The following is a 26,644-nucleotide window of genomic DNA, read 5'->3' as shown; positions in this document are numbered from 1 at the left end:
GTAGAGTCGCAAATAATAAGACATATGGGTTAGCTGAAGCTGTTGCTAAACATATCATAGATCAGGTTTGGATGGAAGAAATTTCTGACCGTATTTGTGACATTGTTTTGTTGGAACAATCTACTCTATTTTTCTAATTAATAAATCAAAGTTTCATAACTTAAAAAAATAAAAAATAAATTCCGTAAACCTAACATAAACGAGAGCCCAAGTTGTAGTGTATTTTCTAGTTTCTACATGTAATTTGGGATATAAATGGAAATGAATACGACTTTAGAATGAATAATAATGATTGAATATCAAAGATTAGATGGTAAATGAGAATGGGTGCGCATTTGAAGAAGCCCCAGAATGCACAAACTTGATTTGAGAAACGATTTTACCTCAATTTGTACCATTTTTGCTGTTGTAACTGTCTTGTGTTGTCCTTTGAGATGACCGAATCATTTATTTGACCTATTTCCTAACTTTTGTTTATATTTCTGCATTGTTGTATTTTTTTTATGGAATTATTGTTGGAGAGCCCACCCTTTTTCCAGCTTTATGATCGCTCATTCTCTCATCCTTTCAGATTAGGAGTGAGAATGATCCTCCTTTATAACCATTTCCTTAATTAATTAGAAAGAATAATAATAATAATAATAATCTCCAAAAAAAAAAAAACGTTTATTGAATAATCATTTTCATTCCTAATACAATTCTATCATGAGTATTATATAGAACTAAAGCATAACTATTTCAGCCTAACTCTCAATTAATAATATTTTTTTCAACTATTAAATATACCCATTACACAAGTCGTAGCTCAAACAAATCACAAAAGCACATAGGAAGAAGAATATTGCTTTCATTTTAGATCCATTTGTTATGACTTTTGGGGACTCCAAACAGAACGTGAGAAAATCTATAGAGACTGTTTGGATTTCTTAAGAGCCAAGCAGAACAATAAATTAATGGCCCATTGACCCTAGTTTATCATTACCATTTGGTGCAATTGAGGGAAAACATGGCCAACATTCAAAAGTTTGTTCATGTTTTTCTGTGTGCCAACCTCTTCGTCTTCGTCCACTTTACTTGCGCAGGTGTGTAGTTTTACAAATCTTTTCAAGAACAAGTTTATTTAGCAAACTGTTATACGACAAACTGTCGTTGACCGTGAAAATCAACAGGAACTTTGTAAAAATTACTGTCACGTCATCCGGCAGTCGTATAACATATTTTTCATTTCGTTTCATAATTATTTCTTTGTGCTTGTTAGGAGTACTCTACGCCGAAGGCTGTGAGACATATAATGAAAAGTGCAGGACATGTTGGAGAGCAAGCCATACGTGGTCGGGTATTTGTGTTAATGGTCACGTATGTGCTAAGGCATGCAAGGAGTGGGAGTCTGCAATCGATGGACATTGTTCATGGTTCAAATGCCTTTGCTCCATCTTGTACTGTTTTTAATTGACAAGACATGCTCGATATAGGATGAAAGGCAAGCAAATCAAAGAAACTTCTCATATATATGGCCCTGCCGAGGGGATCGGGTCGGTCAACTTCTTATTGTTTGATTATACTTCTACAATGTTATAGTCGTTTTTGGTCCTTTATTGGGGAGCTCACCTATTCTAAGTGTTTTAATTTGATCCTTTGTAACCATTTCCTAATTTGATCAGGAAAAAAACACATAAAATGAAATTTCTATCTATTTTTTTTTTTTTTTTTTGAACAAAGTAGCCAATTTTCATAGATGTAAACAAATTGATCCCATAACAGGATCTAGGGAGAGGAAATCTCCCTAAGTACAACATGCAAAATAAAATTAGGACAATCTTCAAGCCAAACATAATCAATTTCCTTTGTAGAGGCCTCTTTCGCTAGTAGATGAGCAATATTGTTAGCATCTCTTCCCACTTGAGAGATAGATACTTGTCGTAGCCCTTGCATCTCCATGATTATCCCTTCCACAAAATGTCCAGCAACATCATGGTTGGGGGTTCTTGAATTCACATCATCTAAAACTTGTTTTGCATCCCCTTCTAATATAATCTTATAAAATCCCACTTCTTTACAAAACACCATTGCCTCATAGGCTGCCATAGCCTCCGCTAACTTTGGAATAGCTACAACCTTCTCTGTGAGGGATTTTGCTCCAAGGACATTCCCTACAGAATTTCTCGCCACAACATCAATACCAATACACTTCTTTGTAATATTTATTGAAGCATCCCAATTAACCTTTATAAGTCCACTAAGAGGGGGGCACCAACCTGTTCGGGGCCTAGGAAGGTGTGGCATAAGATCCCCATAAGAGAGAATATCCTCATTTTTGTTACATCTTTGATACTCCTCAAGATGAGCCATAGCCTCCGAGAAAATTTCTATCTATTTGATAAAGAAAGAAAAGCAAGGTTCTGTTTGCATATTAATTAAAAACTATGAAGTGATTAGTGATAGACACAATTTTTATTTTTTATTTTTTTGAAAAATTTCACTTAAAACCTCCTGATTTTTTTATTATTTTTGCAATTAAGTATTCAAACTTTAAAAAGTGTCAATTTAAATATCTATCTTTCAATTTTTTTTCAATTTCAACCGTTCATTAAAATTTTTCTCAAAATTTTCCTGTATTTTAGGAATTTTGACAGGAAGAATTGTAGCCCCTAATAACATTCAATTTTAAAAGTTTATTTGCGACCAAAATATTTATTATTGTTGCTAATACTCTAGTAATTTTAAACAGATTGCATACGTTCGTAATTAATTACACGAGGGCACATATGCTGCCTAACTTGACATGGTCACATCCATGCCCTATTTGTAAAACAACATTGTACTAGTGGAAACCTTTGTTTTGTTTTTACGTTTTTTTTTTTTTTTTTTTTTTTTTTTTTTTTTTTTTTAACGGTGTTTTGTTTTGGAAAATAAAGACTCATAATTTAACCTGTGTGTATGATCAATTGTGCAACAAAATATTTAAATGCAAAATTTAAAAGAGAGAAAATATTTTGTTGACGAAGTGGAAACTCTTATTAAGAGAAAAACCATTTTCGGACAACCAAACCAAAGAAATCCACTATTCAAAAGAAAAAGCTAGTTACAAAGTACTCGTACAAAAGTCGTACTCACATACCTCTTATGCAGTAGTCATACATTTAACTCTAACACATACCTATATGTGAATGCCTCTCAACCAAGTCTTCACCTGAATGGGTCTTCAATAGAGTCTTTTAACTTAGGGCTTCTCTCTAAGCTAGACTTCACGGGTTGATCAAATCACACAAAGAAAAACTATTTGAGAGCTAGCAAATCTCACAATTTCTACCTAAACATTCTCTCTAAAGTACAATGAAATTCTATACCGAATTCACTAAATAATACAAGCTTAGCTAGAGACCTCTATTTATAGGTTTTAGACAACCTAATACAATTTTGATTCGGAGTTTCCTGGGCGGCGTCCAGACGTAGACGATGGGTGTCCGGACGATAAGTAGCAACCGACTTCTTTCACGCGTTTCTTCATTAAACTTCAATCTCTGCGTTCTAACGGTGTTGCCCTAGCGTCTGGACATTTGCATGCTGTCTTCACCAACCGTGCCTGCTGAGTTGTTCTGAATCTTCTCGAACATTGATGGGCGTCCTGACGTTTCTTTGGGCCATCTAGGCAGTAACTAGGGAACCGACTTTGCTTAGTTGTAAATTGCGCAGAATCTTCCCTAGCTCTGGAAATTGCCTTCTTGATATTTGTGATATCGATATTGCTATATTAAGGCTCTTTCCAAGTTAGAGAAATAAACTTTAAATATTCTGGAAGACTCTAAATAATAACGGTATCTCTATTTTAGCAGTATACTGATATGGTAGTGATTTTGTCAACAAAATGTAGCAAAAAAACTAACATATTTCTACTTTATTGCAAGTTAAATAGTCACACCGTTTTTTATAAAATATTATAATGTTTTTTTTTCAACAAAAATTAATAAATTATATTTAGCGTATGAAAAAAATACTAGTCAATTTGTATAATTACCCACTCATTACTAATTATTAATTTTTTTTTTATTGTTTTCTTGTGCAGGTTAAGAGTGTTATAAATTTGAGCCTATGTTGAATCAGCTCCAATTATTCTATTATGTAACTTTCTTATTTGTAAATATTTTTAATTATAAATTTTTTCTAGAAATATGCATTAGATATGAAAAAACTTTTAGAAATAAAAGAATAAGAAATTAATGAATATTAAAATGAATCTGTTTAACAATATGACGTTGAATCTCAATAGGGAAAAATATAAATTTTTTTTTAAAAAAAAATAAAAAAATAAAAAAATAAAAATTTAATATTTAAATATTACAAAAGGCCTCATCTAAAATATTCGCCTTAAGACCTCACCAAACATAGAGCCAGCCCAGTCTCCAAGAAATGATTTTTTACCTTAATCTGAATACCTTTTGCTTCTGTAACTGCCTTGTGCAACCCTTTCAGAGGACCGGGTCATTTATTTGACTCATTCCCTAACTTTTATTTATATTTCTGCACTGTTCTATATCTTTATGGGATTATTGCTCGGAACCTACCAATTTTCCGACTTTAGGGTCGCTCATGAATCCATGATCCCCATCCTCCTTGTAACCTTTTCCTTCAAAAAAAAAAAAAAAAACAAAAAAAAAAAAAAAAACGTTTTATTGAATAATCATTTTGATGCCTAATACAATTCTATCATGAGTATTATATAGAAGTAAAGCATAACTATTATATTTCAGCCTTACTATGAGCCTAACTCTCAATTAATAATATTTTCTTCAACTATTAAATATGCCCTTTACACAAGTCGTGGCTCAAACGAATCACAAAAGCACATACGAAGAAGAGTATTACTTTTATTTTAGATCCATTTGTACATATATGACCTTTGGGGATTCCAAACAGAACGTGAGAAAATCTATATACTGTTTGGATTTCTTAAGAGCCAATTTCCGGAAGATTAGAAATTAGGGCAGAGCCTTCTTTGTTGTAGATTCTCACAAGGTTTCTCTTGTGCAGTAGATTTTTAGTGTCATGCTTTGGCCCCCCGGCCTCCATCGATAAGAATTTCTGGTTACGTCTTTGACCATGTGAGAACATATACACTATTCTATGTACCGACCCTACTTTATCATTACCATTTGGTGCAATTGAGGGAAAACATGGCTAAGATTCAAAAGTTTGTTCATGTTTTTATGTGTGTCAACCTCTTCATGATCTTTGCGGGTGTGTAGTTTTACACATCTTTGTAAGAACAAGTCTATTTAGCAGATTTTTATACGATCGGCTGTCGTACAATTGAAATGACGTGACCGTGTAAAAAAAGAAAAGAAAAAATCAATAGCTGATTCTCATTGTCACGTCATCCGGCAGTCGTATAACATATTTTTCATTTCGTTTTATAATTGTTTCTTTGTGCTTGTTAGGAGTCTACGCCGAAGACTGTGAGACATATAATGAGTGCAAGATATGTTGGAGAGGAAGCCATACGTGGTCGGGTATTTGTGTTAATGGTGAGAAATGTGCTAAGCAATGCCTGGAGTGGGAGTCTGCAATAGATGGACGTTGTTCATGGTTCAAATGCTCTTGCTCCTTCCTGGACTGTTCGTAATTGACAAGATATGGGATGAAAGGCAAGCAAATCAAAGAAACTTCTTATATGATGGCCCTTCAGAGGGGATCGGTCGGTCAATTTCTTATTATTTGCTTATACTTCTGCATTGTTATTAAGGAGCTCACTTATTTCCAAGTGTTTTGATCATTAGTAACCATTTCCTAAGTGTTTTGATCCTTTGTAACCATTTCCTAATTTGATCAGGAAAAAAAATACATAAAAATGAAACTTCTATCTATTTCAAGAAAGAAAAGCAAGGTTCTTTTTGCATATTAATTAAAAACTATGAAGTGGTTAATGATAGTCACAAATTTATTTTTTATTTGAAAAATTTCACCTATAACCCCCAATCTTTCGTTACTTTTGCAATTAAGTACTCAAACTTTAAAAAGTATCAATTTAGGGATTCATTTTTCAATTTTTTTCAATTTCAACAATTCATTAGAATTTTTCGTTAAATCTTGTCAAAATTCTCAAAATACCATTTTTTTTTTTTAAAAAAAAAAATTAGAAAGATTCAGGCATGGGTAGTTTTGTAAATTCTGTTAAATTCTGACAACACCTGAATCCTTGCAATTTTTTTTTTTCTACAAAAAATGAGGTATTTTGGGTATTTTGATAGGATTTAATGAAAAATTCTAACGGAGAGTTGAAATTGAAAAATGAATATCCTAAATTAACACTTTTTAAAGTTTGAGTACTTAATTGTAAAAGTGATGAAAAATCAAGGGTTATAAGTGAATTTTTTTTATTAGTTTGATGCATATCGAAGTGTTTGGTTATGAATATGGAAATCCAAAAACTAATGTTATTATTTTATAATTATAGATTCCAATTATCCTAGAAAAGAGATTATTATATATCTAGCTCTCACAATATCAATATAGTTAAAAGTTTTGCCACAGCATGAATCTGGCGAACATCATGATGACCATTTCAATTGTTGTGCTCGATTTCAAACATTGGTGGGACTTATAAATTGGTTTTTGAAGCTTCTGAGTTGCCTCTAGCCAGTTTGGTGGAAATGACAAAAAATAATTCAAAAAAAATAAATGAAAATTTGGGTTAATTACATTTTTCCTACATGAATTATCACCATCAGTTAATATGGCCTTTTCCTACTAACACTCTCACCACCCGGTTACCTTGAACTACCATTTACTTATCAAAATTCCTCAATGTTAGGGAGTCTCGTTAAATCAGTTGGAATATTTTTTTTTTGGACGTTAACTCTCGTTAAAGGACATAAATATCCTCAAATAAAAAATATCAATATTATTTTTTTTTAAAAAAAAAAAACTAAAACTTAAGAATTAAATAGAAACTAAAAACAATTAAAAAAACTTAAACTAAAAAAAGGGGGGGATAATTGGATAAAATTAAAATCAGTCCCTATGGTTGACCTAAATAACAAATCGCTCTGTGCGGTAAAAAAAATAAAAAATAATTCAAAGGTCCTCGGAGTAGAACAAAATAACAATTTAGTTTATACAATCAAATTCTATCAAAACACTGATAATCTTCAATTTATTTATTTATTTATTTTTTTGTCGATAATAATCTTTACATTTTTCAGATTATTAGTGACAACAATATTTATTCCTAGCTAATATTATCATTATTAGCTAGGATTTTTATTATTGTTGCTAACAATCTTCATCTTTTTCGCTTTATTAGAAACAAATTGCATCTTCGCCCCCTGTATTACCATTATTAGTGATGAGAAGAATTTTCATCAATAGTAATCTCCATTTTTACGGTTAATTAATTTATGTTCATTGCTAATATAACAATTATTAGAGATGAGTAAAATTTTCATCAGTAAATAAATAATCTTCAAATAATCTCCAATTTTTTTGGGTTAATTCGCGACAAAATTATTTACTTTCGTAGTTAATATTCTGGTGAAAAATACTTGATTCATAAATAATAAGGCGAGAGGACAATTTTCGATGAATTTTCAACAAATGTCACTGCTAGAGTTTATTAGCAACAAAACAGATTTTTATCACTCATCTTATGATTTTTAGGGACAAATTGCTCTTTTATCACTGATCGATAATCTTCAATTTTTATTTTTTTTTATTATTTTTTTCAATCTATCAGTGACTAAACTGCTTCTTTGTCACTAAAATTATTTTTATTAGCAACCAGTATATTTTTCGCCGCTAATGATGTTCACTTTTTTTTTTTTTTGACTTATTAAAGAGTTGAGAAAAGTATACATAATTCTCTTAAATTACCATTTTATTATTAATATATATCTTCTCCAAACTATCAATTGTGTTAATATTTTCTATCTAAACTACCAAAACATGTCAATGTCCTCTCTAATAACAAAAATACCTTTCATAAAATGAGTAGAAGAACAATTTTAAGATGTCTGGTTTGGAGTTGGATAACAGAGATGAGCCTGTATATGTCTCTCTCAGAATTGTCTTCGAACTTCCAAAAATGCTTAGAGTCAATTAATCAAAATGGAAAAGGCTAGACAAGGTGGGAAATCTCAAGAATCAAATGGAAAGGCCAGTCAATTACCCAAGTACATGGGAAATGTGAACCTAAAACAGAATATTAAACATAATTTTCCAAAAAAATTAATGGACCTGCAATAGACAAAAAAAGAAAAAGAAAAAGAAAAGGAAATTGATTCATATGCGAGAGATTATCCACCAAAAACATAGCAGTAAATGCATATTATTGAGAAAATTCCAACCCAAAAATAAAGTCATTCAGGCCAAGAGAGGAGACTAGCACATGCTAATGTCTATTTCTTGAAATTTGTTTATATGTGACTAAACAAGTCTCAAACCCATTTCAAAAAAAAAAAAAACATTTCATCAATAAAAAAACACAGTTCATAAAAAATTATATATAAAAAATAAAAAAATAAAAACCACAAAAAAAACGCATACCATCTCATTTTCCTTCAAAACCCATTGTCAATATTCCTTCAAAACTCAAGATTAACACCAACCCATACCAAGAAATCAAGAAAAACTCATGGATAAGTCACATAAAGAGAGAGAAACCCATGAATAAGTCACATAAAGAGAGAGAGAGAGAGAGAGAGAGAGAGAGAGAGAGAGACTGACGGTGGGTCGGCAGGGGAGGGGGACGGTGGAAATGGGGTGTGTGGCGCTCTTGGTAAACGGTGGGTGGTCGGAATGATCGGCGTGGCATGCTCGGAGTGGTCGGCGTGGTAGTGGACGGCAGTCTGCAGTGTACGTGGCCGGCAGTGGGTGTCTTTCGGCCGGCCTCCTCGGCAGTCTGGGCGGAGGGAGGGGGGGGGGGGAGTACTTCCTGTCCAGCATGGAACATTTGCTTGCTCGGCTGAGTCTCGAGGATCTGGAGCTAGTGTCGATCATCACGCAGCAGCTTTGGTTTCGCCGAAATAAAGTAGTTTTCGGTGGGACAGTCATGAATTCTACAGCCTTAGTAAAGTGTGCACAGGACACACTTGAGGCTTTCCATCAGGCAACCGTGGTGGCCAACCCATTTAGTCCGGCCCCTGTCAACCATGGAGTACTGTACGCAGTGGCAAAAACCACCTCCTGGCCAGTTAAAGCTCAATTGGGACGCCGCAGTGGATCACCGAAGTAAACTCATGGGCGTGGGAATTGTTATCCGAGATCATGATGGCTTTGTTCGGGTGGCCAAGTGCACTACCATTCGTTATGTTGCAGATCCTTTAGTGGCAGAGGCACTTGCAGCTAGGATGGGGGTATCACTCTCTGGTTTTCACTCTTGGTCCGTCAATCATATATGTCCGACGGGAATGCAATGAAGTGGCCCACAAGCTAGCTAGCACGGTTGGCTGTCTCTCGATCAACTTAATTAGGCATGAAGTATGGTTTAATTCTTGTCCTCGTATTGCAGATTGTGTATCTGCCTAACCTGTAACCCTTTGATTAATGAAAGTCGAGTTTACCTTCCAAAAAAAAAAAAAAACCCTCTTTAGCTTTTACAGCATAAAGTCATACACATACCATCCGACATTCCTTTCTTTAATTTCACATGTGTTCCAAAGTATATAATCCTTGGCCAAAGTTGTGTGAAATGAATGTGCTTGTAAATGATGCCATATTGCTATTGCCATTTTGTTCTGATTTAGGAAAAAAAGGAAAAAAGAAAAAAAAAATTGCTATATAGGATTTAGGTATTAGTCAGAATTTAAAGGAATTTACAAAAATAACTATGCTTAAATCTTTGAAAATTTTTGTAGTTTTTTTTTTTTTAAAAAAAAAAAAAAAAAAAACCCAAGAGTATTTTGATAGGATTTAACGGAAAATTCTAATAGATGGTTGAAAATTAAAAAAAAATTGAAAGATAAATACTCTAAATTGACACTTTTAAAAGTTTGGGTACTCTATTTCAAAAGTGATGAAAGATAAGTAGTTATAAGCGAAGTTTTTCTTCAAAATTGAAAAATGATATTTGGGTTATAGTTGTTTTTGAAAAAAAATAGAGAAGAGTCAATGTCATGCATTCAAATATCTCCTTAATACTTTTTCTTTTTTCAATTTTCAGAAATCGGGCTGGCAGCCTGGCTTGGGCCAAATAAGTGGCGGTTTTTTTTTTTCTTTTTCTTTTTCTTTTTTAAAAAAGGGCAATACAAAGGAAAAAGAAAACTTCAAACCAAAATATAAAAAACGGCAGCACAATCTAAACAATTAGGAATGTATATGCGGACGGATATTAATTAACTGCCTGCATCCGTTATTTGTAATTATCCGTCACCTGTATATGAGGATGAGGATAGCAAAAACCGCTATCTGCATATGCGGATGCAGATATATATATATATATAATAAATTCACCAAAACGACGTCATTTTAAAATAGATATAAGATATGTTTACATTGGTTTGTAATTTAAGAGTAATATTGTAAGTTTATAAATATTACAGGAGTATAAGAGTTATTTCACTATTTGACCATGTACGTAGTTTGACCCCAAACTTTAACAGGAGGGGGGACATTACAAAAAAATTGAAACTTTGATAAACTAAATTGAGAGTTTTTGAATTTTGAGGAGGTAATTACAAATATAATGGTAGTTCATGAGATCAATTAAGTGAAATTTTCCCTAATATATACCAACTTTTTATGGTGTACAAAGTTTGGAAGAAGAGGATCAACAGGTTTTAGTTGTGGGTGTTTTATTTTGGTTGTTGTCATTGGTGTCGAATGGCCATTGTTTGTGGCATTGGTCATTTCTTCGAATTTTTTCTCCATTCATTCCATGGTTAGCCTTTGAATGGACAATAATAACTCCAAATTAACTCTAAACAACCAAGTCGGAAGTCTGACATATTTGAACCTCTGGGTAATTGGCAAACTAGCTATCTTTGATACATTTGTTATGAGAATTCCTAACTTATTGGGTCACTCTCCTCTCAATAGAGAAAGAAGCAGGTCAAACGTCGTAAAGATCAAGGAAAAAACGCTAGTTACATTTACATTATTACTTCAAAAAGATAAATCAATTTGGAACTTCTCTAAAATTAAATTACTTATAAATTAAGCCCAGTTTCACTTAGCAATTAATGTGAAGCTTAGCACAAATAAACAACTCTTATAAACCATTCGATCACTCTCTATCTAAACTACTCATCTTATCAAAATGAAACCGGAATGTTAAACAAAGATTTACCATATTCTTCATGCCTATTTTGCTGAAAGGATATTAAAAATCTATATGGTACGTAGGATATTAGAAGATCCTATGCCTCGATCAGGCAATCACAATGTGTTAAGGATAAAACTTTGCATGCTTTTTTATTAATCAATCATCACTTAAATAGAAATGCAATATAGAGTAGTAACTGAAACGAAACGATAAAGATAACAAGTCTTAGCTAAACTAAGATATAAGGATACTTATTTTGTTTAATTAGTCGACTCTACTAGCTATAGAAGAATGATAAGAGATAAGAATATTCTCCAGCTCTCTTCAACGTACGTACGTGCGTTGAGGATTGAGCACTTACTCCATGCAACTCTTCAGCCTTGTACGTGTCTTGGTGGAGTCCTCTAGCAAATGCATGCAAATTCTAAATACGTACCGTAACAGACCAATTACATAACAAGTTTCACGAGGTACGTTGTAAATTGTAATACTAACTTTTTATGCTATACCAAGTTTGTACCAAGGTGAGGATCAAAAGGATAACAGCGCCCAATGTGGAAAGAATGGCCCATGGATTGTTGAAATAATTGCGCATAAGTGTTCCACGCCATTTAGGCCACCTGTGTTGGCAAAAAGTATTCACTTGCCTGCAAAGGTCTGTGTAGCAGTAGTTCACATAAGTGTTATGGTAAAGCTTGCAAAGGTCTGTGTAGCAGTAGTTCACATAAGTGTTATGGTAAAGCTTGTTGAAGAGCTGGGCCGCATCCACAGGATTCAACCAGTTTTCAATTATCTTATTCTCGCACAGAATATCCATGTCCTTGGCAGTATTAATGAGGCCGTTTAGAAGTATCGCATAAGAAGTGATCCAAGCTTCACATTTAGGGTAACATTATTCATAGCTGATGAGATTTCTAAAGGAAGTTTCTGTTATGTCACGAATTACTAATGGAGGAATTTCCAGAACGCCATCAATAAATTTGATGTCCAAAATGTTTTCAGAAGACGTACTCCTTTTGAATTTGATTCCAGCCTCCATGAGGCTCGTAGCAGAAGGCATGAGTTCCCATCCCCCTATTCTTTTTTTTTTTTCTTCAATTGACAAAGTTGACAATTTCCTGTCCAGGTCAACAATATGCTTGATGCCTTGGATATTCATGTTGGTCTGAATTGGCTGGGGTAGCATTCTACATGATAGAAATGTGATATCAAAGAAATTCACGGCAAGTCGACTTAGGGGCACGAAGTTGCAGTTACAATGCTTTGTCAAGTTGAACAAAATCTCAAGTACGAACCAAGGTACTTGGTTTTCTAGCAATATCAAGTCATGGCTTAGAAACTGTATCATACATGCATGACTTGGTGAAAATAGGGTCATCTTCTTCTCTAGGCACCAAATTAGATTTCTTGCGGAACAACTCAATAAGAAAGCAACCATCAATTACCAAAATTTTCACAAAATCTTCTGGGTTGTAAATGATTGCTTCAGCGCGCATAACACTCACGAGCGTTTTTCTCCACCTTTGTGATAGAACTTATGAGAGTTTCTAAGATTGTATGCGGAGAGTCTGAACGATAGATATATAAGGCCTTCCAAATACTTGGCTTTAATTGTTTCTGTGGCTTTCAAGTTTGGAAGGTGATGATGGAGAGGCCCAATAGAAAATGCATCGGGAATAAAAGCTTTTTCATTTTGTCTGTAGAGAATGGCAGGGGTTTTGAAGATGCAACACTTAGCCGACATGTTCAAATCATGGGACACCATATCTTTTATTGAAGACATGAAGCGGTCAATATCAATTCTAACACTATCTCTCCATTCATGGCCATATGGCCCATATGTTGGATCTATAAACTAAAAAAAAAAAAAAAAGTAGTTAAAAACAAAGCAAAATAGATTTGATTCTTTAAGCACAATTCTTTTCAAATGGAGGGGAGAGAAAAAAAAAATTACACAGGCACTTATGAGCATAACATTCATTCAAAAAAGAGTATTAGTGGAGCATCTTTAACAAGAGTAGCCAAAATAACTACTGAAAAAGTACAAATTTCTATTTTAACTACTCATATTTTTATTGCTAATAATATTTGTATTCACAATGTGTGTACAAATAACACATCTCTAATTTTATACACACTCCATTAGATTTTTTATTCTTCTTTCTATTTTATTTAAATATTATTTTGAGTGGAAAAGAGTATGAAAGAAAGAGGGAGAGAGAGAGAGATAGAGTGAAAGAAGGATAGAGAGAGAGAGAGAGAGAGAGAGAGAGAGAGAGAAAATAAAAAAAATAAAAAAAAACTCTTTGTAGTGTGAATAGTAAATAAGCTCTTCCCTATTCACTATTTACACTAGAATGAAAAATTCAATTCTACCCATTCTTTTAGAAAAGAAAAACAACTCATAATAATCAAATTTAACTATTATTAATCACTTGTATATTCTGTTGGATGATACTCTAACACTAACTGTCAAAAGAAATGTTATCAATTTATAATAGCCCACCCGTGGCATAGGGTCTGTTTTGCCCTTAATGTGAGTGTGAGAAGAATGTGTAGCAGTGTAGGTCATTATATACTTTGCTTTTGAAAGAAAAAATTAATTTGAGGAAAAACTTCACTTATAACCTCTGATATTTTGTCAATTTTGTAATCATGTACTCAAACTTTAAAAAGTGTCAATTTATGGTATCCATATTTCAATTTTTTTTTTTTTTTTTTTTTTTGTCAACTTCAACCCTCCACTAGAATTTTTTGTTAAATTCTACCAAAATTTCTAAAATACCCCTGCGTTTTTCTTTTTCTTTTTTTTTTTTTTTTAAAAAAAAAAAAAAAAAACAAAAACAAAATTAGAAAAAACTTCACTTATAACCCCTGATGATTACTTTCAAAAAAAGATACCTAAACTTTAAAAAGTGTCAATTTAGGGTATCCATCTTTCAATTTTTTTCAATTTCAATCATCCATTAAAATTTTTCACTAAATCTTATCAAAATTCCCAAAATATATGTGTTTATTATTATTTTTTTAAAAAAAAAAAAATATATATATATATATATATATATATATATATATATATATATATATATATATATATATATATATATATATATATATATATAAATTTTAAAGATTCAAGCATGGCTATTTTTGCAAATTCTGTTAAATTCTTACCAACAACTAAACCCTAACGAAAAAAAAAAAGATAGGGGTATTTTGGAAATTTTGATAGGATTTAACGAAAAATTCTGACGGATAGTTGAAATTGAAAAAAAAAATGACAGATGATACCCTAAATTGACATTTTCTAAATTCTGAGTACCTTTTTTGAAAAGTGATGAAAGATCAGGAGTTATAAGTGAATTTTTTTCCAAAAAATTATAAAAAAAATTCAAAGATTCAGGCATAGGTATTTTTGCAAATTTTGTTAAATTCTGACCAATACTTAAATCCTTCCATTTTTTTTTTTTTTTTTTTTCCAAAAAAATGAGGGATATTTTGAAAGCTTTGACAGGATTTAACAGAAAATTTTAACGGAGGGTTAAAATTGAAAAAAAAATGAAAGATCTATACTCTAAATTGACACTTTTTAAAGTTTAAGTATTTAATTGCAAAAATGATGAACGATCGAGGGTTATAAGTGAAGTTTTTCTTTGATTTAACTTTATTTAATAATAAATAAAAAAAAGCAATATAAGTATGTATTTCAAATGGAACCAAATTAAGGCAAAAATAGGTAACATTAAATTCACATACAGGATAAGAGTGCAATAACTTGCCGGTTCCACCACTCTGAGATTAAATTTAGTTTTCTTCCGGACTACCTTGAGGATCCTGCAGAAAAATATAATTTAATATAGACCCATCAAACAAATTTTTTTAAAAAAATTATAAGAATATTTTTCAAATAATGTATAGTACTTCTACTCAAGAAATCCAAGCTTTAGACAACAAAATGATAGCTCTTAATTGTCCCCCGCCCCCCCCAAAAAAAAAGAAAAAAAAAAGAAGCTCTTAGTGAACATGGCAACTTCCTTTCTTATTTTTCGCTCATTTTCATAGACACAAGTCACACAATGCCAAGATATTGAGTATACATTTTGCACGCTTCTTTGTAATATATATTTAAAAAAAAAAAAAAAAAAAAATTAGATTTGATATTAAGATCGAGGAGTTGAAGTAAAACTAATGCAAATTAAGCAGATCCATTTTACGTACTATTTCTACAGAAACAGCCAAACAGGTTTAGGATAAAGAAAACTCCATAGAGTTTCTTTGCAAAGCACAAATGAGTGAGCTTCATAGTAGCAAATTAACATATTGATCGAAGATGATTATAGAAATTAGATTGATCGAGTAGCAACAGTGACGATCGAGCTTAGAGAAAAACTCTACAGCTAGCTACCTAGCCATGAAAATAGATAAGGATATAAAAAGGATCCTCACCTCAATCTTTGTTCCCAGGAAAATGGTCAGCTAAACTACCATAGTCATGAGTACTTGAGGTCGATCCGTTTTGCAGTACAAGTTTGGAGCTACTGCTCCCTTTTTATAGATGCAAATGGAAGTAGTGCCAACCGTATATTCTGAATATATATATATTACTTTGTCCTAATTATTCGAACGTCCGGCCATGGTGGCCGGAAGCAACACATGCATGCAACTGACAACTTAACACCTAGTAAGATTTTACTTTAGAGAAAGACTTGAGTACGTACTGCATTGTACCAAATTTTGACTGTGTCATTATTAATTAATTAAGAGCTAGCAACTTGCATGCTCATAATAATTATTCATCAGAAATAGACTTATAAACGTTCGTTTTCTTTCTCATTCTTAAAATAACATCCTTTTGAGCGTCCGGTCCGGCCATGGTGGAAGCTAAGCAACGACACACGCTACCGAAACAGCTAGCTAGCTACTTTGGAGAAGATGATCGATCACTTGAGCTGAACCAATAGCAGCTGGCACGTTCGTTGTACCAAATTTTATTTTGTCCTTATTAAGAGCAAATTGCTCATAATTATTCATTAATATTAGATTAAGAGGGCTTAATTAGAAGAAAATAATTAAATAGACTCAACTAAACGTTTACTTTCTCGATCTGATGATCATATATTCTTTATATATCATCCTTAATTCACAGCGTGCACGTCCGGCCATGATCGATGTATCATCATCCTTAATTAGACCTTAGTCTTAGAAGAAAATAAATAGCCAAGTTGGCACGTTACGTACGTTGAGTATACTATGAAAAAAATGTGGTCATTTCTTCTTCAAGATAAATTAATTAAGGTTAATTTAATCTTACGTACGGGTCAAGTTAGGGAGCAGATTTGGTATATGTTGGACCTTGAACACGCCGTAGGAGTGTACATTTGCCCAAAACTTGCCCCTGAGCTAGGCTGGGCTAGTATATATGATTAGCTTCGGCTCATGGTCATTTTCTTCTCTAAGCATTCCTGCATAATAGCTCAATAATAAAGCAATTAACCATCGATTACCAAAATTTTCACAACTTCTTCTCCGTTATAATCAACCGGTCGAGCATAATATTTCCGATCATCTCTCTCCAAACAATTAGCATTGATATATCTAATGATATAAATAATGCCGGGAGATAAATATGTTGACATACTATATTAAAAAAAAAAAAATAGTTAATTCATGTGACATTACTACCGATTGATGTAGGAATTAGGATTCTCTCCATTTCCTCTTCATTTAGTGTTAAAGTGAGGGTATAATCATCTTTTCACGTTCTATAAAAATATGAAAAGATAACTATGTCCTCACTGTTTAACTAAATGGAGAGGATCCTTGTCCGGGGGCATTTTCATTGCATCGGGGCAAACCACGTATGTACCTCTTCCCGTTAGACTTCGTATAAAGGTGTGGGACTTTGCGTAAATACTAGCTTTGTGTACCTTCTATGGTGGTTTTGAAGGTTTAAATGGGCAAGGTGACACCGATAATATATGCATGTATTATGGTCCTGACCGAGGCCCAGCTACGGCTGGGGAGTCTTCAAAGAGTAATATGCTTGGAAGCACTCTTTTATCCAGATTTCATTCAAATAAAAAAGTTTTTTCTTCACAATAAATATAAGCGAGAACCACCGTAATGAGTGGTCCTCACAAAAATGCAAAGAAAAAAATGAAATATGGATTAAAAAAAAAATGGATAATTATACTACTGGTTTTTAAGGTTGACCTAAATTACGAATCACTCCCTATGTTATAAAAATTTCATGGATTGATCTTTTTGGTAAAATATAATTACGAATTACTCCTTGAACCCGTTTTCCGTCCGGCCACCAAGTTAACAGAATCCATTAGTTTGGCACGTCATATAAATAGTGAGACAACCTCTAAATATCATTTATATTATAATCCACTAACGGACTCTGTTAACTTGGTGGATGAAAAATAGGTTAAGGGATTGATTTGTAATTATAGTTTACCATAAGGACCCTAGCTTTTATGAACTTTTTGTACTACGGAGAGTGATTCGTATTTTAAGCCAACCTTAAGGATCAATAATACAATTATCCCTAAAAAAAAGTGCTCCCAAGCATTATTCGTCTTCAAATCATCACAACACATTTGCGCTTCTCGTTTCTTTATGTTATCTTTAGTTTTTTTTTTCCTCTTATGTTTTTACTTTTAATCTATTTGATTTTTATGTGAACAAGAGATAGATGTAAACTTTAAAGTTAAATATATTGAATATAATAATAACTTTAAGGATATAAAGATACTATAGCTCGACGCAGGACAAAAGAAAATAAGGACAAAATTCTATGTTGAATAAAGTTTCGCTAAACAATAATTAATGAGTCTTTGTATTAGCACATCAAATTACATGATAATGGAATTTACATCTAGTAGCAAACAATCAACCATCATGAATTATGAGATTGAAAAAAACCTCTATAGACATAAAACAAATAGATTAAGACACAAAAAATAACCCTTACCTAAACCTTCTGTCAAGTCAATTAAACCACCTTGGTATGATGTAAGACACATAACCCGTCGGGTTTGGAAGCAAGCAACAAATCACCGATGGGTCAAAGAAATAAGGTTTAACATCGGATCGAAGGTGAGCGGAAAAGTACTGTCAGGCCTTTTTAGAACCGATGAGTCTAATGAGCCATATCCAAGGTTCTCGACTAAGAAAAGAAAAGCGAAAATTAAATTGATAGAGGGCAATTTGGAAAATATCCCGCATAATAATTTTCATATTTAGGTTTCCTTTGGCACCAAGCAGCAAGCACTTCCATAATTAGTTTATTATTCTGACTTTTGTTTTATTCTCATTCTTAGAAGATTTTTGCCTTTTGTAGCTTTTCAATAAATTTGGATAAGTTATATTTGAATAATTAGGTTTTGCCATCAATAATATTATTAGTTTTCTTTATCAACGTTTGTATTGAGAGCATAATTTCTCATTCACAATTATCACTTTCGCTACGTCATGGTCATAAGTTGGAAAATCCATTTTACATTGGGAGTTGGACAATATATATATATATATTCCTGTATTATGGTCCTGACCAAGGCCTAACTATTGATTACATGTAGTTGAACCAAAGGTCGAAAACAGACCGATTACGAAATTGTCTACCTCTTGCAATTGGTGTGGGCCGGTGTGGCACACCTATCTTGACTGAGTCCTCACTTCGTCTCAACTCTCAAGTCTTTAGATCACACCATATTTGTGCTTCTCATTTCTTTATGTTCTATTTTTCTTTTTCTTTTTTTCTTTTATGGTTTATTTATTTGATTTTTATGTGGTCAAGAGATATATGTAAATTTGAAAGTTTAAATATATCCATTATAATAACAACTTTTGCTATATAAAGATACTGTAGCTTGACGCAGCACAAATGAAAGATCATGCAAGAAAAGATCATACATATAGACCCGTCAAAGAATTTAAGAAAAAATTTCAGATAATGTATAGTTATACTAAAGAAATCCAAGCTTTAGACAACAAAATGAGTAGCTCTTATTTATCCCAAAAGGAAAAAAAAATTAACATATATATATATTAGCTAAAATCAAATTTTCCAGCAGACCCTACACTCACAATGAATTATTTATTTTTACCTTTAGGCTAAAATAGATAATAAAAACACTAAAATGCTCCTCCAACTGATTATGTAAACCAAATCTAAAATACATTTTCCTTACATATGTGAACAGATCTATCTTTATTTTATTCTTTCTTTCACCTCCCTTGTTCATTCTTTCAGCTTTTTTTTTTTTTTTTTTTTCCTTTCTTATGCAATAAATATTGAGTTTATTATATAGACGTCATTTACATGAAATTAAATGTTGTTGAAATACAATAAATATTCTTGAGAGCTGCTGAAATGTTGTTGTAGAGAAAATTTATTGACGTTAATGAAATCAGACCAGATAGATCGACAAGCCAGCCCCACATCTTTTATCTCCTTAAAAAAATAAAAAGGACAATAAAAAAATACGATAGTGAAAAAAGTAATAAAAAATAATAAAAAAAGAATATAGAGTTAAGAATAAATAATCGGATGTATGATGCCATTTAAAACCCATTAACTAAATTAGATAAAGTGAGTTTTGGTTAACTATTTTAGATTGAAATATACACGATCTGCTATGAATACTCGCATCTTATGTCCCTTATGCATTTTCTATTGGGCGTCTCCATCATGGCCGTCAAAACTTGCAAGCCATGGAAAAAATTGAAGCCAAGTATTTGCAAGACCTTATAGATCGATCACCCATTCCGTTCATGAAGTTGAGAGAGCTCATCAATTCTATCCAGGGTGTGGAGAATGAGGCCCGTGAGTGTTATGCTAGTCAAATTGCTTACTCCCCCATCTGAATTTACAGAATTTTTGGGAATTGATGGCTACCATATTCTTTAGTTGTTCTATAGGGTTGCTTACCGCAATATTAAAGACAGATATAATTATATAAAATAGATGACCCTATTTTCACCAAGCCTTGTATGCTCTGATTTCTACAACATGCATGACTTGATATATATTGCTTGAAAACCAGGTACCTTGGATGGTACTGGAGCTTTTGTTCAACAAAACCAGGGATCCTGGACCCCAAATGACCTTGATTGAACTTGCCACCTTATTTTTTACTGAAATGTTTTCAACCAAAATGCCTTCTCCAAATGACTGTTGGAGACGCGAAGCATATTCCAGACTTGTTGAGAAAATGGTTGATTTCAACATCTAGAGGAGAGGAAGAAGGTGGGTTAGAATAATGGAAACTGACGCTAAAATGGTTGGTTAATTTCAACAAATACAGAACAAGATCATGCAGGAAGAAGGCAGATTACATTTGAAACTCTTGCCTTCTGCTACGAGGCCTCCTAGAGCCTGGAATCAAATTCAAAAGGCCAAGGGGTCGTCTGATAAATGCATCTTAGATATAAAATTTACCGATGGTTTCTTGGAAATCCCCTTGATACTGATTCAAATAATTTTTTTTCTATCATATATTTTTATTAAAAGAGGAATACTAATTATTTTTAGTAGATTCCTTTATAATTGTAATAATAGACTGCTATACGACTGCTAAACAATTTGATCATGTGGTATTAAAAATCAGTTATTAGATCAACATCTAAGGTTAATTGTTATTGATACACCATTAAGTTGCAGTTCATTAAATAGCATTACTATATATATATATATATATATATATATTCTCAATTCCATTTATTAAAAAAAAATTATTTTCTATATTTTGATTAATCTTTTTTTTTTTTTTTTTTGAGTTAATATTTTGATTAATCATTTGAAGTTTTGAACAAAGAATTCGTCAATCGTCAGCAGACGGCCGGATGAGACTTCGACCAAGCCGCCGCATACACTTCATTCCGTTATCAACTCCGGGTCTTTTTGATTTCTCCTTTCATGGTCATCTACAGAAACGTAAAGCAGACAGCTTTCCTTGAATCTCTTAGTATCAATTCCCACCCTTTTCACTGCAGAATTTCAAGAATCGCCTCAATCCAAAAGCCCCTGAAATCCCACTCTTCGAAAAAGGAACACACGAATCCTAACCCCAATTCCCGATGGCAGGCAAGGAGCCAGAGATAATAACAGACAAAAACCAGATGAGGAAATGGTCAAGAGCCATGAGATCCCAAGGCAAGACCATAGGCTTGGTACCCACCATGGGGTATCTCCATGAGGGCCACATATCACTCATCAAAGAAGCCCACAAGCGCACCAACCTCATAGTGGTCTCAGTCTATGTGAACCCAGGTCAGTTCTCTCCCACTGAGGACCTTTCCACATACCCATCTGACTTTCATGGTGATATCCAAAAGCTCATGGCTGTTCCCGGTGGTGTTGATGTCGTTTTCCACCCCCACAATCTTTATGACTATGCAGAAGGTAAACCCACTGGTATAAACAATAATGGTAGTAATTGTGAGAATTCTGGTGTTGGTGAGCCAGAGAGGAAAGGGGTGGTGTCCTGTGTGGAGGAGAGGGGGTTGGGGCATGAAACATGGGTAAGGGTTGAGAGGTTGGAGAAGGGTATGTGTGGTAAGAGTAGGCCTGTGTTCTTTAGAGGGGTTGCCACTGTTGTCACTAAGTTGTTTAATATAGTGGAGCCTGATGTTGCAATGTTCGGGAAGAAGGATTATCAGCAGTGGCGAATTATTCAGCGGATGGTGAGTTTTGAAAGAATCCTCAAGTTCTTGTTTGAATATTGGAAAGAATGAGAGAAAGAAAAGGAAAATACTTGTTATTGATCAAGATTATTTTCTTTCGTTCTTTGGGAGAATTAAATAGAATGTTAAATGTCATTTGATTGATATATTATGATTGTAGGAGGAATTGATTTGACCTAAGAGTTAAAGGCAGCAACTTTGTATATATATATACTCGACAATTTTAACTTCATTTTGGTTACTGGTAATCGTAGTATCGGCTGCAAATATGTAATATTTATTGGTTATGAGAGCAGAACGTGGAATCTTGTAATTTATTTAAGGCCCGAATGCTCGTTAAGTTCTCTTTCTCCTTTGATATGTTTTCTTGACGACTTAATTGAGAATATTGTCATGTGCAGGACATCAAGTTTGTTGGTTTGTAAGAAAGAGGCAAATTTGGAATTTTATCTTCGTTTTTGGGTTGGAAGGGTTGTTGTAGAGCCCAACCTTCCCCTTTTTTCCCTGTGTTTTTTGGAAACCAGAATGAATATTGTATTCTTATGTTGGAATGATAACCGTTACATACCTTATTTTGACATTGTGGGAAATGTGGAAATTGAAGAAGGAAATGCTTTATATTTACCACATTTTAATTTTTATAAAGCATGATGAAAGAAAGTAGAAACTGGAGTTTGAATAATATGAACGGGCATGTAAAGCAGCCATCTTACTTACAATGACCTGCACATGCTGTTCAAGGGCTATCCAGTACTTGCTTTGTGAAGAGAGAGAGTCTTCCACTGTTTCAATATTTCCAGTCTGAGTACTTGGGAGTGTAGAACTTTTTAAGATAATAAGGGACTTAAAAAAGCATGAAAGTGGAAGAGCTTCACAGCATTAAATTTGAATAAAATTTGTCATTGAATCTTAGCAATATTTGTTAAGCTTGATATGTTGTATTTTCATCTTTAGGTTTTTATTTTGTGCAACACTTAACTGGATTTCTAAAAATTTTAATTGAATGGTTAAGTCTCAGGTTGGAAAATTTAGTGTGGGTTCAGTTCTGAGCTTGAACAATTGAGTTTTGGTTCTGGGTTGTACTGATCCCATAGCCCTTAGAAATGAAACAAGACCAAATTAAGACCAATTGAGTTTTGCTAGATATTTAACAAAATGATGTCATTTGCGATCTATACTAGGTCAGACAGTGCTGCTTATTGTTTCATTGTCTGGTTGAATTCTTACAGGTTCGAGATCTTGATTTTTCCATAGAAGTGATAGGTTCTGATATAGTACGTGATGGTGATGGCCTCGCAATGAGTTCACGCAACGTGCACCTATCACTTGAACAGAGGGAAAAGGTTCTCTTACTGCTAGTTATTCCTTTTACTTTTCAAATTCTTGTGAATCTATACTTCTAATTATGTATATAGATACTTTGTTTCCACCAAACTATGTTTTAATGCCGCCTAATTTTAGTTTCCACAAAGTTAGGGTAACTTTGGCCGGATGAACTCTCTCCACTTCTCTCTCTCTTTCATCGACACATGTAGGCAAGGACGAAACTTGGATTTCTTGTGAGGGGGTTCAAAACATGAAATTTGTTTTGGTGAATAGCACTCCTTCCAGATTCTTCAGTAGCTCTCATAGTTTGAGATAGGGAGATCATTTGTCTCCTTTTCTGTTTTTCATTGTCATGGAGGTATGTAAAATGCAATTTGCTATTGTAGATGGGGGCTTTCTTTTAGGTTTTTATGTGGAGTCTAGGAACCTTGGTGCGCTTCACATCTCCCACCTTTTGTTTGCGGATGTCGCATTGATATTTTACGACGCAAATCCAGACCACTTAGGCTATCTCCCTGCCTTATTCTTATGCTTTGAAGTTGTATCTGGCTTGAAAATTAATCTGGCTAAGTTAAAATTGGTTCCTTTGAGTAATGTCAATAATGTTGATGGACCGACTAGTATTCTAGGCTACGAGGTTCTTCTTTGCCTTTGAAGTATTTTGGCCTTATGTTGGGAGCTTCTTTTAAGGCCAAATCTATTTGGGATAGTGTTATTGAGAAGATTGAACGTTGTTTGGCTGGTTAGAAGAGGATGTTCTTGTCTAAGGGTGGAGTGATTACCTTGATCAAGAGCATCCTATCCAATTTGTCCACGTATTTCATGTCTATTTTTTCCCTTCCGACTGATGTTGCCAATATCATAGAGAAGTTACAGCGGGACTTTTAATGGTTAGTTGGTCCAAGGTTTATTCTCCAGTTTCAAAGGGAGTGAGAGTTGGGGGTCCAAAACTTGCTGTTCAAACACGCTCTTTTGGGAAAATGGCTTTGGCACTATTTGTACAAGAGCGAGGTCTTGTGGAGAGTCGTAGTGGATTTTAAATATGACAGCTCGTGGGGTGGGTGATGTTCAACTGAGGTCCATGGTTCGTGTGGGGTGGGGTTATGGAAAAATATCAAGAGGGGTTTAGGGAATTTTCTAGTTATACTAGATTTGAGGTGGGAGGCGGTCCCTAGATTAGATTTTGTCATGACATGTGGTGTCGTGGGGATCAGGCTCTTAAGAAGCTTTCTTTGATTTGTATAATATTGCTTAAGTTAAGGATGCTTCTGTGGCAGATTACTTGGATTTTTCTAGTGATTCTCATAAGTAGAATGTAAACTTTATCAGAGCATCTCACGATTGGAAGGTTGATATCTTTACTTCATTTTTTTAGTTTGTTTTACTCCTTTAAATTGAACTGGGGAGATGAAGACAAGCTTCGTTGGGTCTCTTCCAAGAGTATTTGGTGGATTGAGGTCCTCTTGAGTATAGTGTTTTTTGCTTGGACAGCCGCCTTGGGAAAGATTCTCACCATGGATAACCTATGGAAACGACATGTCATTGTGGTTGGCTGATGTTGTATGAGTAAAAGGAGTGGGGAGTATGAATTATCTTCTACTTTATTGTGAGATTGCTTGTGCTTTATGGAGTGCTATTTTCAGCCGTGTTGGATTAGCTCGGGTAATGCCTAGAAGAGTAATAGACATTTTCGCTTGTTATAGAGGGTTGTGCGGTAGTCTTCAGAGTGCAGTAGTGTGGAAGATGGTTTATTCCTGCATTTTTTAGTATCTTTGGATGGAAATAAATGATAAAAGTTTTAAAGACTGTGAGAGAACAATAGTGGAACTAAAGTCCTTTTTCAAAACTCTTTATCACTGGACAACTGCTTTATATTTTAATTTGCTTAGTTTACACGACTTTCTTGACATTGTTTTCTCTTTCTATAGTTAGGTGTATCTTTTATATATTCCTTGTGTACTTTGGTTGCTTCTTTTTTCTTTTTCTTTTTTTTTTATTACGTTTTTCAATGATATTTTGATTTACTTTCAATACATGTGTCTTATTTGAAGAATCTCAATTACTTTTTAATCATTATTTTCTATTAATTACTTCTCTGAAAAACATATTTCTTGTATATCATTGTTCAACTTTTCCCTGTTTATTCTGCAGGCATTGTCTATCAACAGGTCATTGTCAGGAGCTAAATCTGCTGCTGAAAATGGTCAAGTAAATTGTAGGGAGTTAAGAAACTTGGTCATCCAAGCAGTAAATAGCGCTGGTGGAAGAATTGATTATGCTGAGGTGAGCCACAAAACATCTTCCTTACCTTGGTGTTTTCTTTTCTTTCTTTTTTTGGCCATAAGTGGTTCAAGTCTTCAAGGTGTTTTGGGGATTTAATTGGTACATAGCTGATGTACGTTGAGCTTGTTGCATTTAGGGGTGGGAATTTGGCAGTCTACTGAGCTGAGTATCTTCTGACTCGGTGTAAATATCTTGGAGATCAATTTGATGCAAATATAATGAAAGCAAGTCATAGATGAGTAATTCATTTTATCCTTCTCTGCCACTAATAAGGAGCCAGATCCCTATCAAATGTAATTTATTTGCTGTGCAAAATCAAGAATTTTAATGGAGGTTTTGAAGAGGACTTTGAACTGTCTGTGCTGTAATATGTGTAGGATCAAATCCACCTTAGATTGTTACTTGAGTAAGTTTTTGAATTTGGGACTGCAAATTTCTGCAACATCTGCTAAACAAAGAGAATCACACATGAATGACATCTTAATTGTATGGAAATCTTTTGTGGTTGGCTATGGTCATTCAAGATGCCATCTCATTGTTCTTTTGAAGTGTCCAACATTTATGAGGAGAATATTTGCCTCCACCTAGGCAGCATAAATTATTTGTTTTTTTTTTTTTAGTCACTTTTTAGCCATTACTTAGTAATGGAGCTTGTGCAGATTTGGAACCCATATCTCTGGTCAGAGTGTTTTGAAGTTTAAATTACATATGCTTCTCTTCTTGCTATCAGATTGTAGACCAAGAGACTTTGGAGGCAGTGGAAGAGATCCAGAGCCCTGTTGTGTTCTGCATTGCTGCCTGGTTTGGGAAGGTCAGGCTGATAGACAACTTGGAAATAAATATATCAAAGTGATGTTTCTGTTGTGTTCTGCATTGCTGCCTGGTTTGGGAAGGTCAGGCTGATAGACAACTTGGAAATAAATATATCAAAGTGATGTGTTCAATCTTCTACTCAATATTGCGCACAGCTGCATACCTTTGTCAAAGATTCTTTTGCTTATTTCTATCGATTTCTTAATGGGTGCTTCTTTAATGTTAGGTATATGTGACTTTTAAATCCTGTAAGATACCATTGAAGAGCTATTTAAT

General features: G+C 33.6%; 1 protein-coding gene, 2 long non-coding RNA genes and 1 pseudogene across 4 annotated transcripts; 3 read left to right on the top strand and 1 right to left on the bottom strand.

Moving 5' to 3' along the window:
- The first annotated feature begins 799 nt into the window (after nucleotides 1-799).
- LOC133857936 (uncharacterized) lies at nucleotides 800-1,693 on the top strand. The gene is made up of 2 exons (XR_009898399.1): nucleotides 800-1,082; nucleotides 1,259-1,693. It is a non-coding gene; the product is annotated as an uncharacterized LOC133857936 (long non-coding RNA).
- A 2,967-nt stretch (nucleotides 1,694-4,660) lies between these two features.
- On the top strand, nucleotides 4,661-5,861 carry LOC133857782 (uncharacterized). The gene is made up of 2 exons (XR_009898377.1): nucleotides 4,661-5,235; nucleotides 5,436-5,861. It is a non-coding gene; the product is annotated as an uncharacterized LOC133857782 (long non-coding RNA).
- A 5,516-nt stretch (nucleotides 5,862-11,377) lies between these two features.
- Nucleotides 11,378-15,762, bottom strand: LOC133857933 (UPF0481 protein At3g47200-like; annotated as a pseudogene).
- Nucleotides 15,763-21,087: 5,325 nt separating this feature from the next.
- LOC133856937 (pantoate--beta-alanine ligase) lies at nucleotides 21,088-26,588 on the top strand. 2 transcript variants are annotated; one of them, XM_062291994.1, is made up of 4 exons: nucleotides 21,088-21,946; nucleotides 23,176-23,289; nucleotides 25,424-25,555; nucleotides 26,286-26,588. In XM_062291994.1, the coding sequence occupies exons 1-4, from the start codon at nucleotides 21,341-21,343 to the stop codon at nucleotides 26,406-26,408; spliced, it is 975 nt and encodes a 324-aa protein (XP_062147978.1). In that variant the 5' UTR covers nucleotides 21,088-21,340; the 3' UTR covers nucleotides 26,409-26,588. The 2 variants fall into 2 exon arrangements, with proteins under 2 accessions (XP_062147978.1, XP_062147979.1); XM_062291995.1 differs by lacking the exon at nucleotides 23,176-23,289.
- Nucleotides 26,589-26,644: the final 56 nt, after the last annotated feature.

Source organism: Alnus glutinosa, chromosome 14 (genome assembly GCF_958979055.1).
Source record: "Alnus glutinosa chromosome 14, dhAlnGlut1.1, whole genome shotgun sequence".
Lineage (NCBI taxonomy): Eukaryota > Viridiplantae > Streptophyta > Magnoliopsida > Fagales > Betulaceae > Alnus > Alnus glutinosa.
The sequence above is the reverse complement of the archived record's forward strand: the minus strand, read 5'-3'. Positions and strand labels throughout refer to the sequence as shown.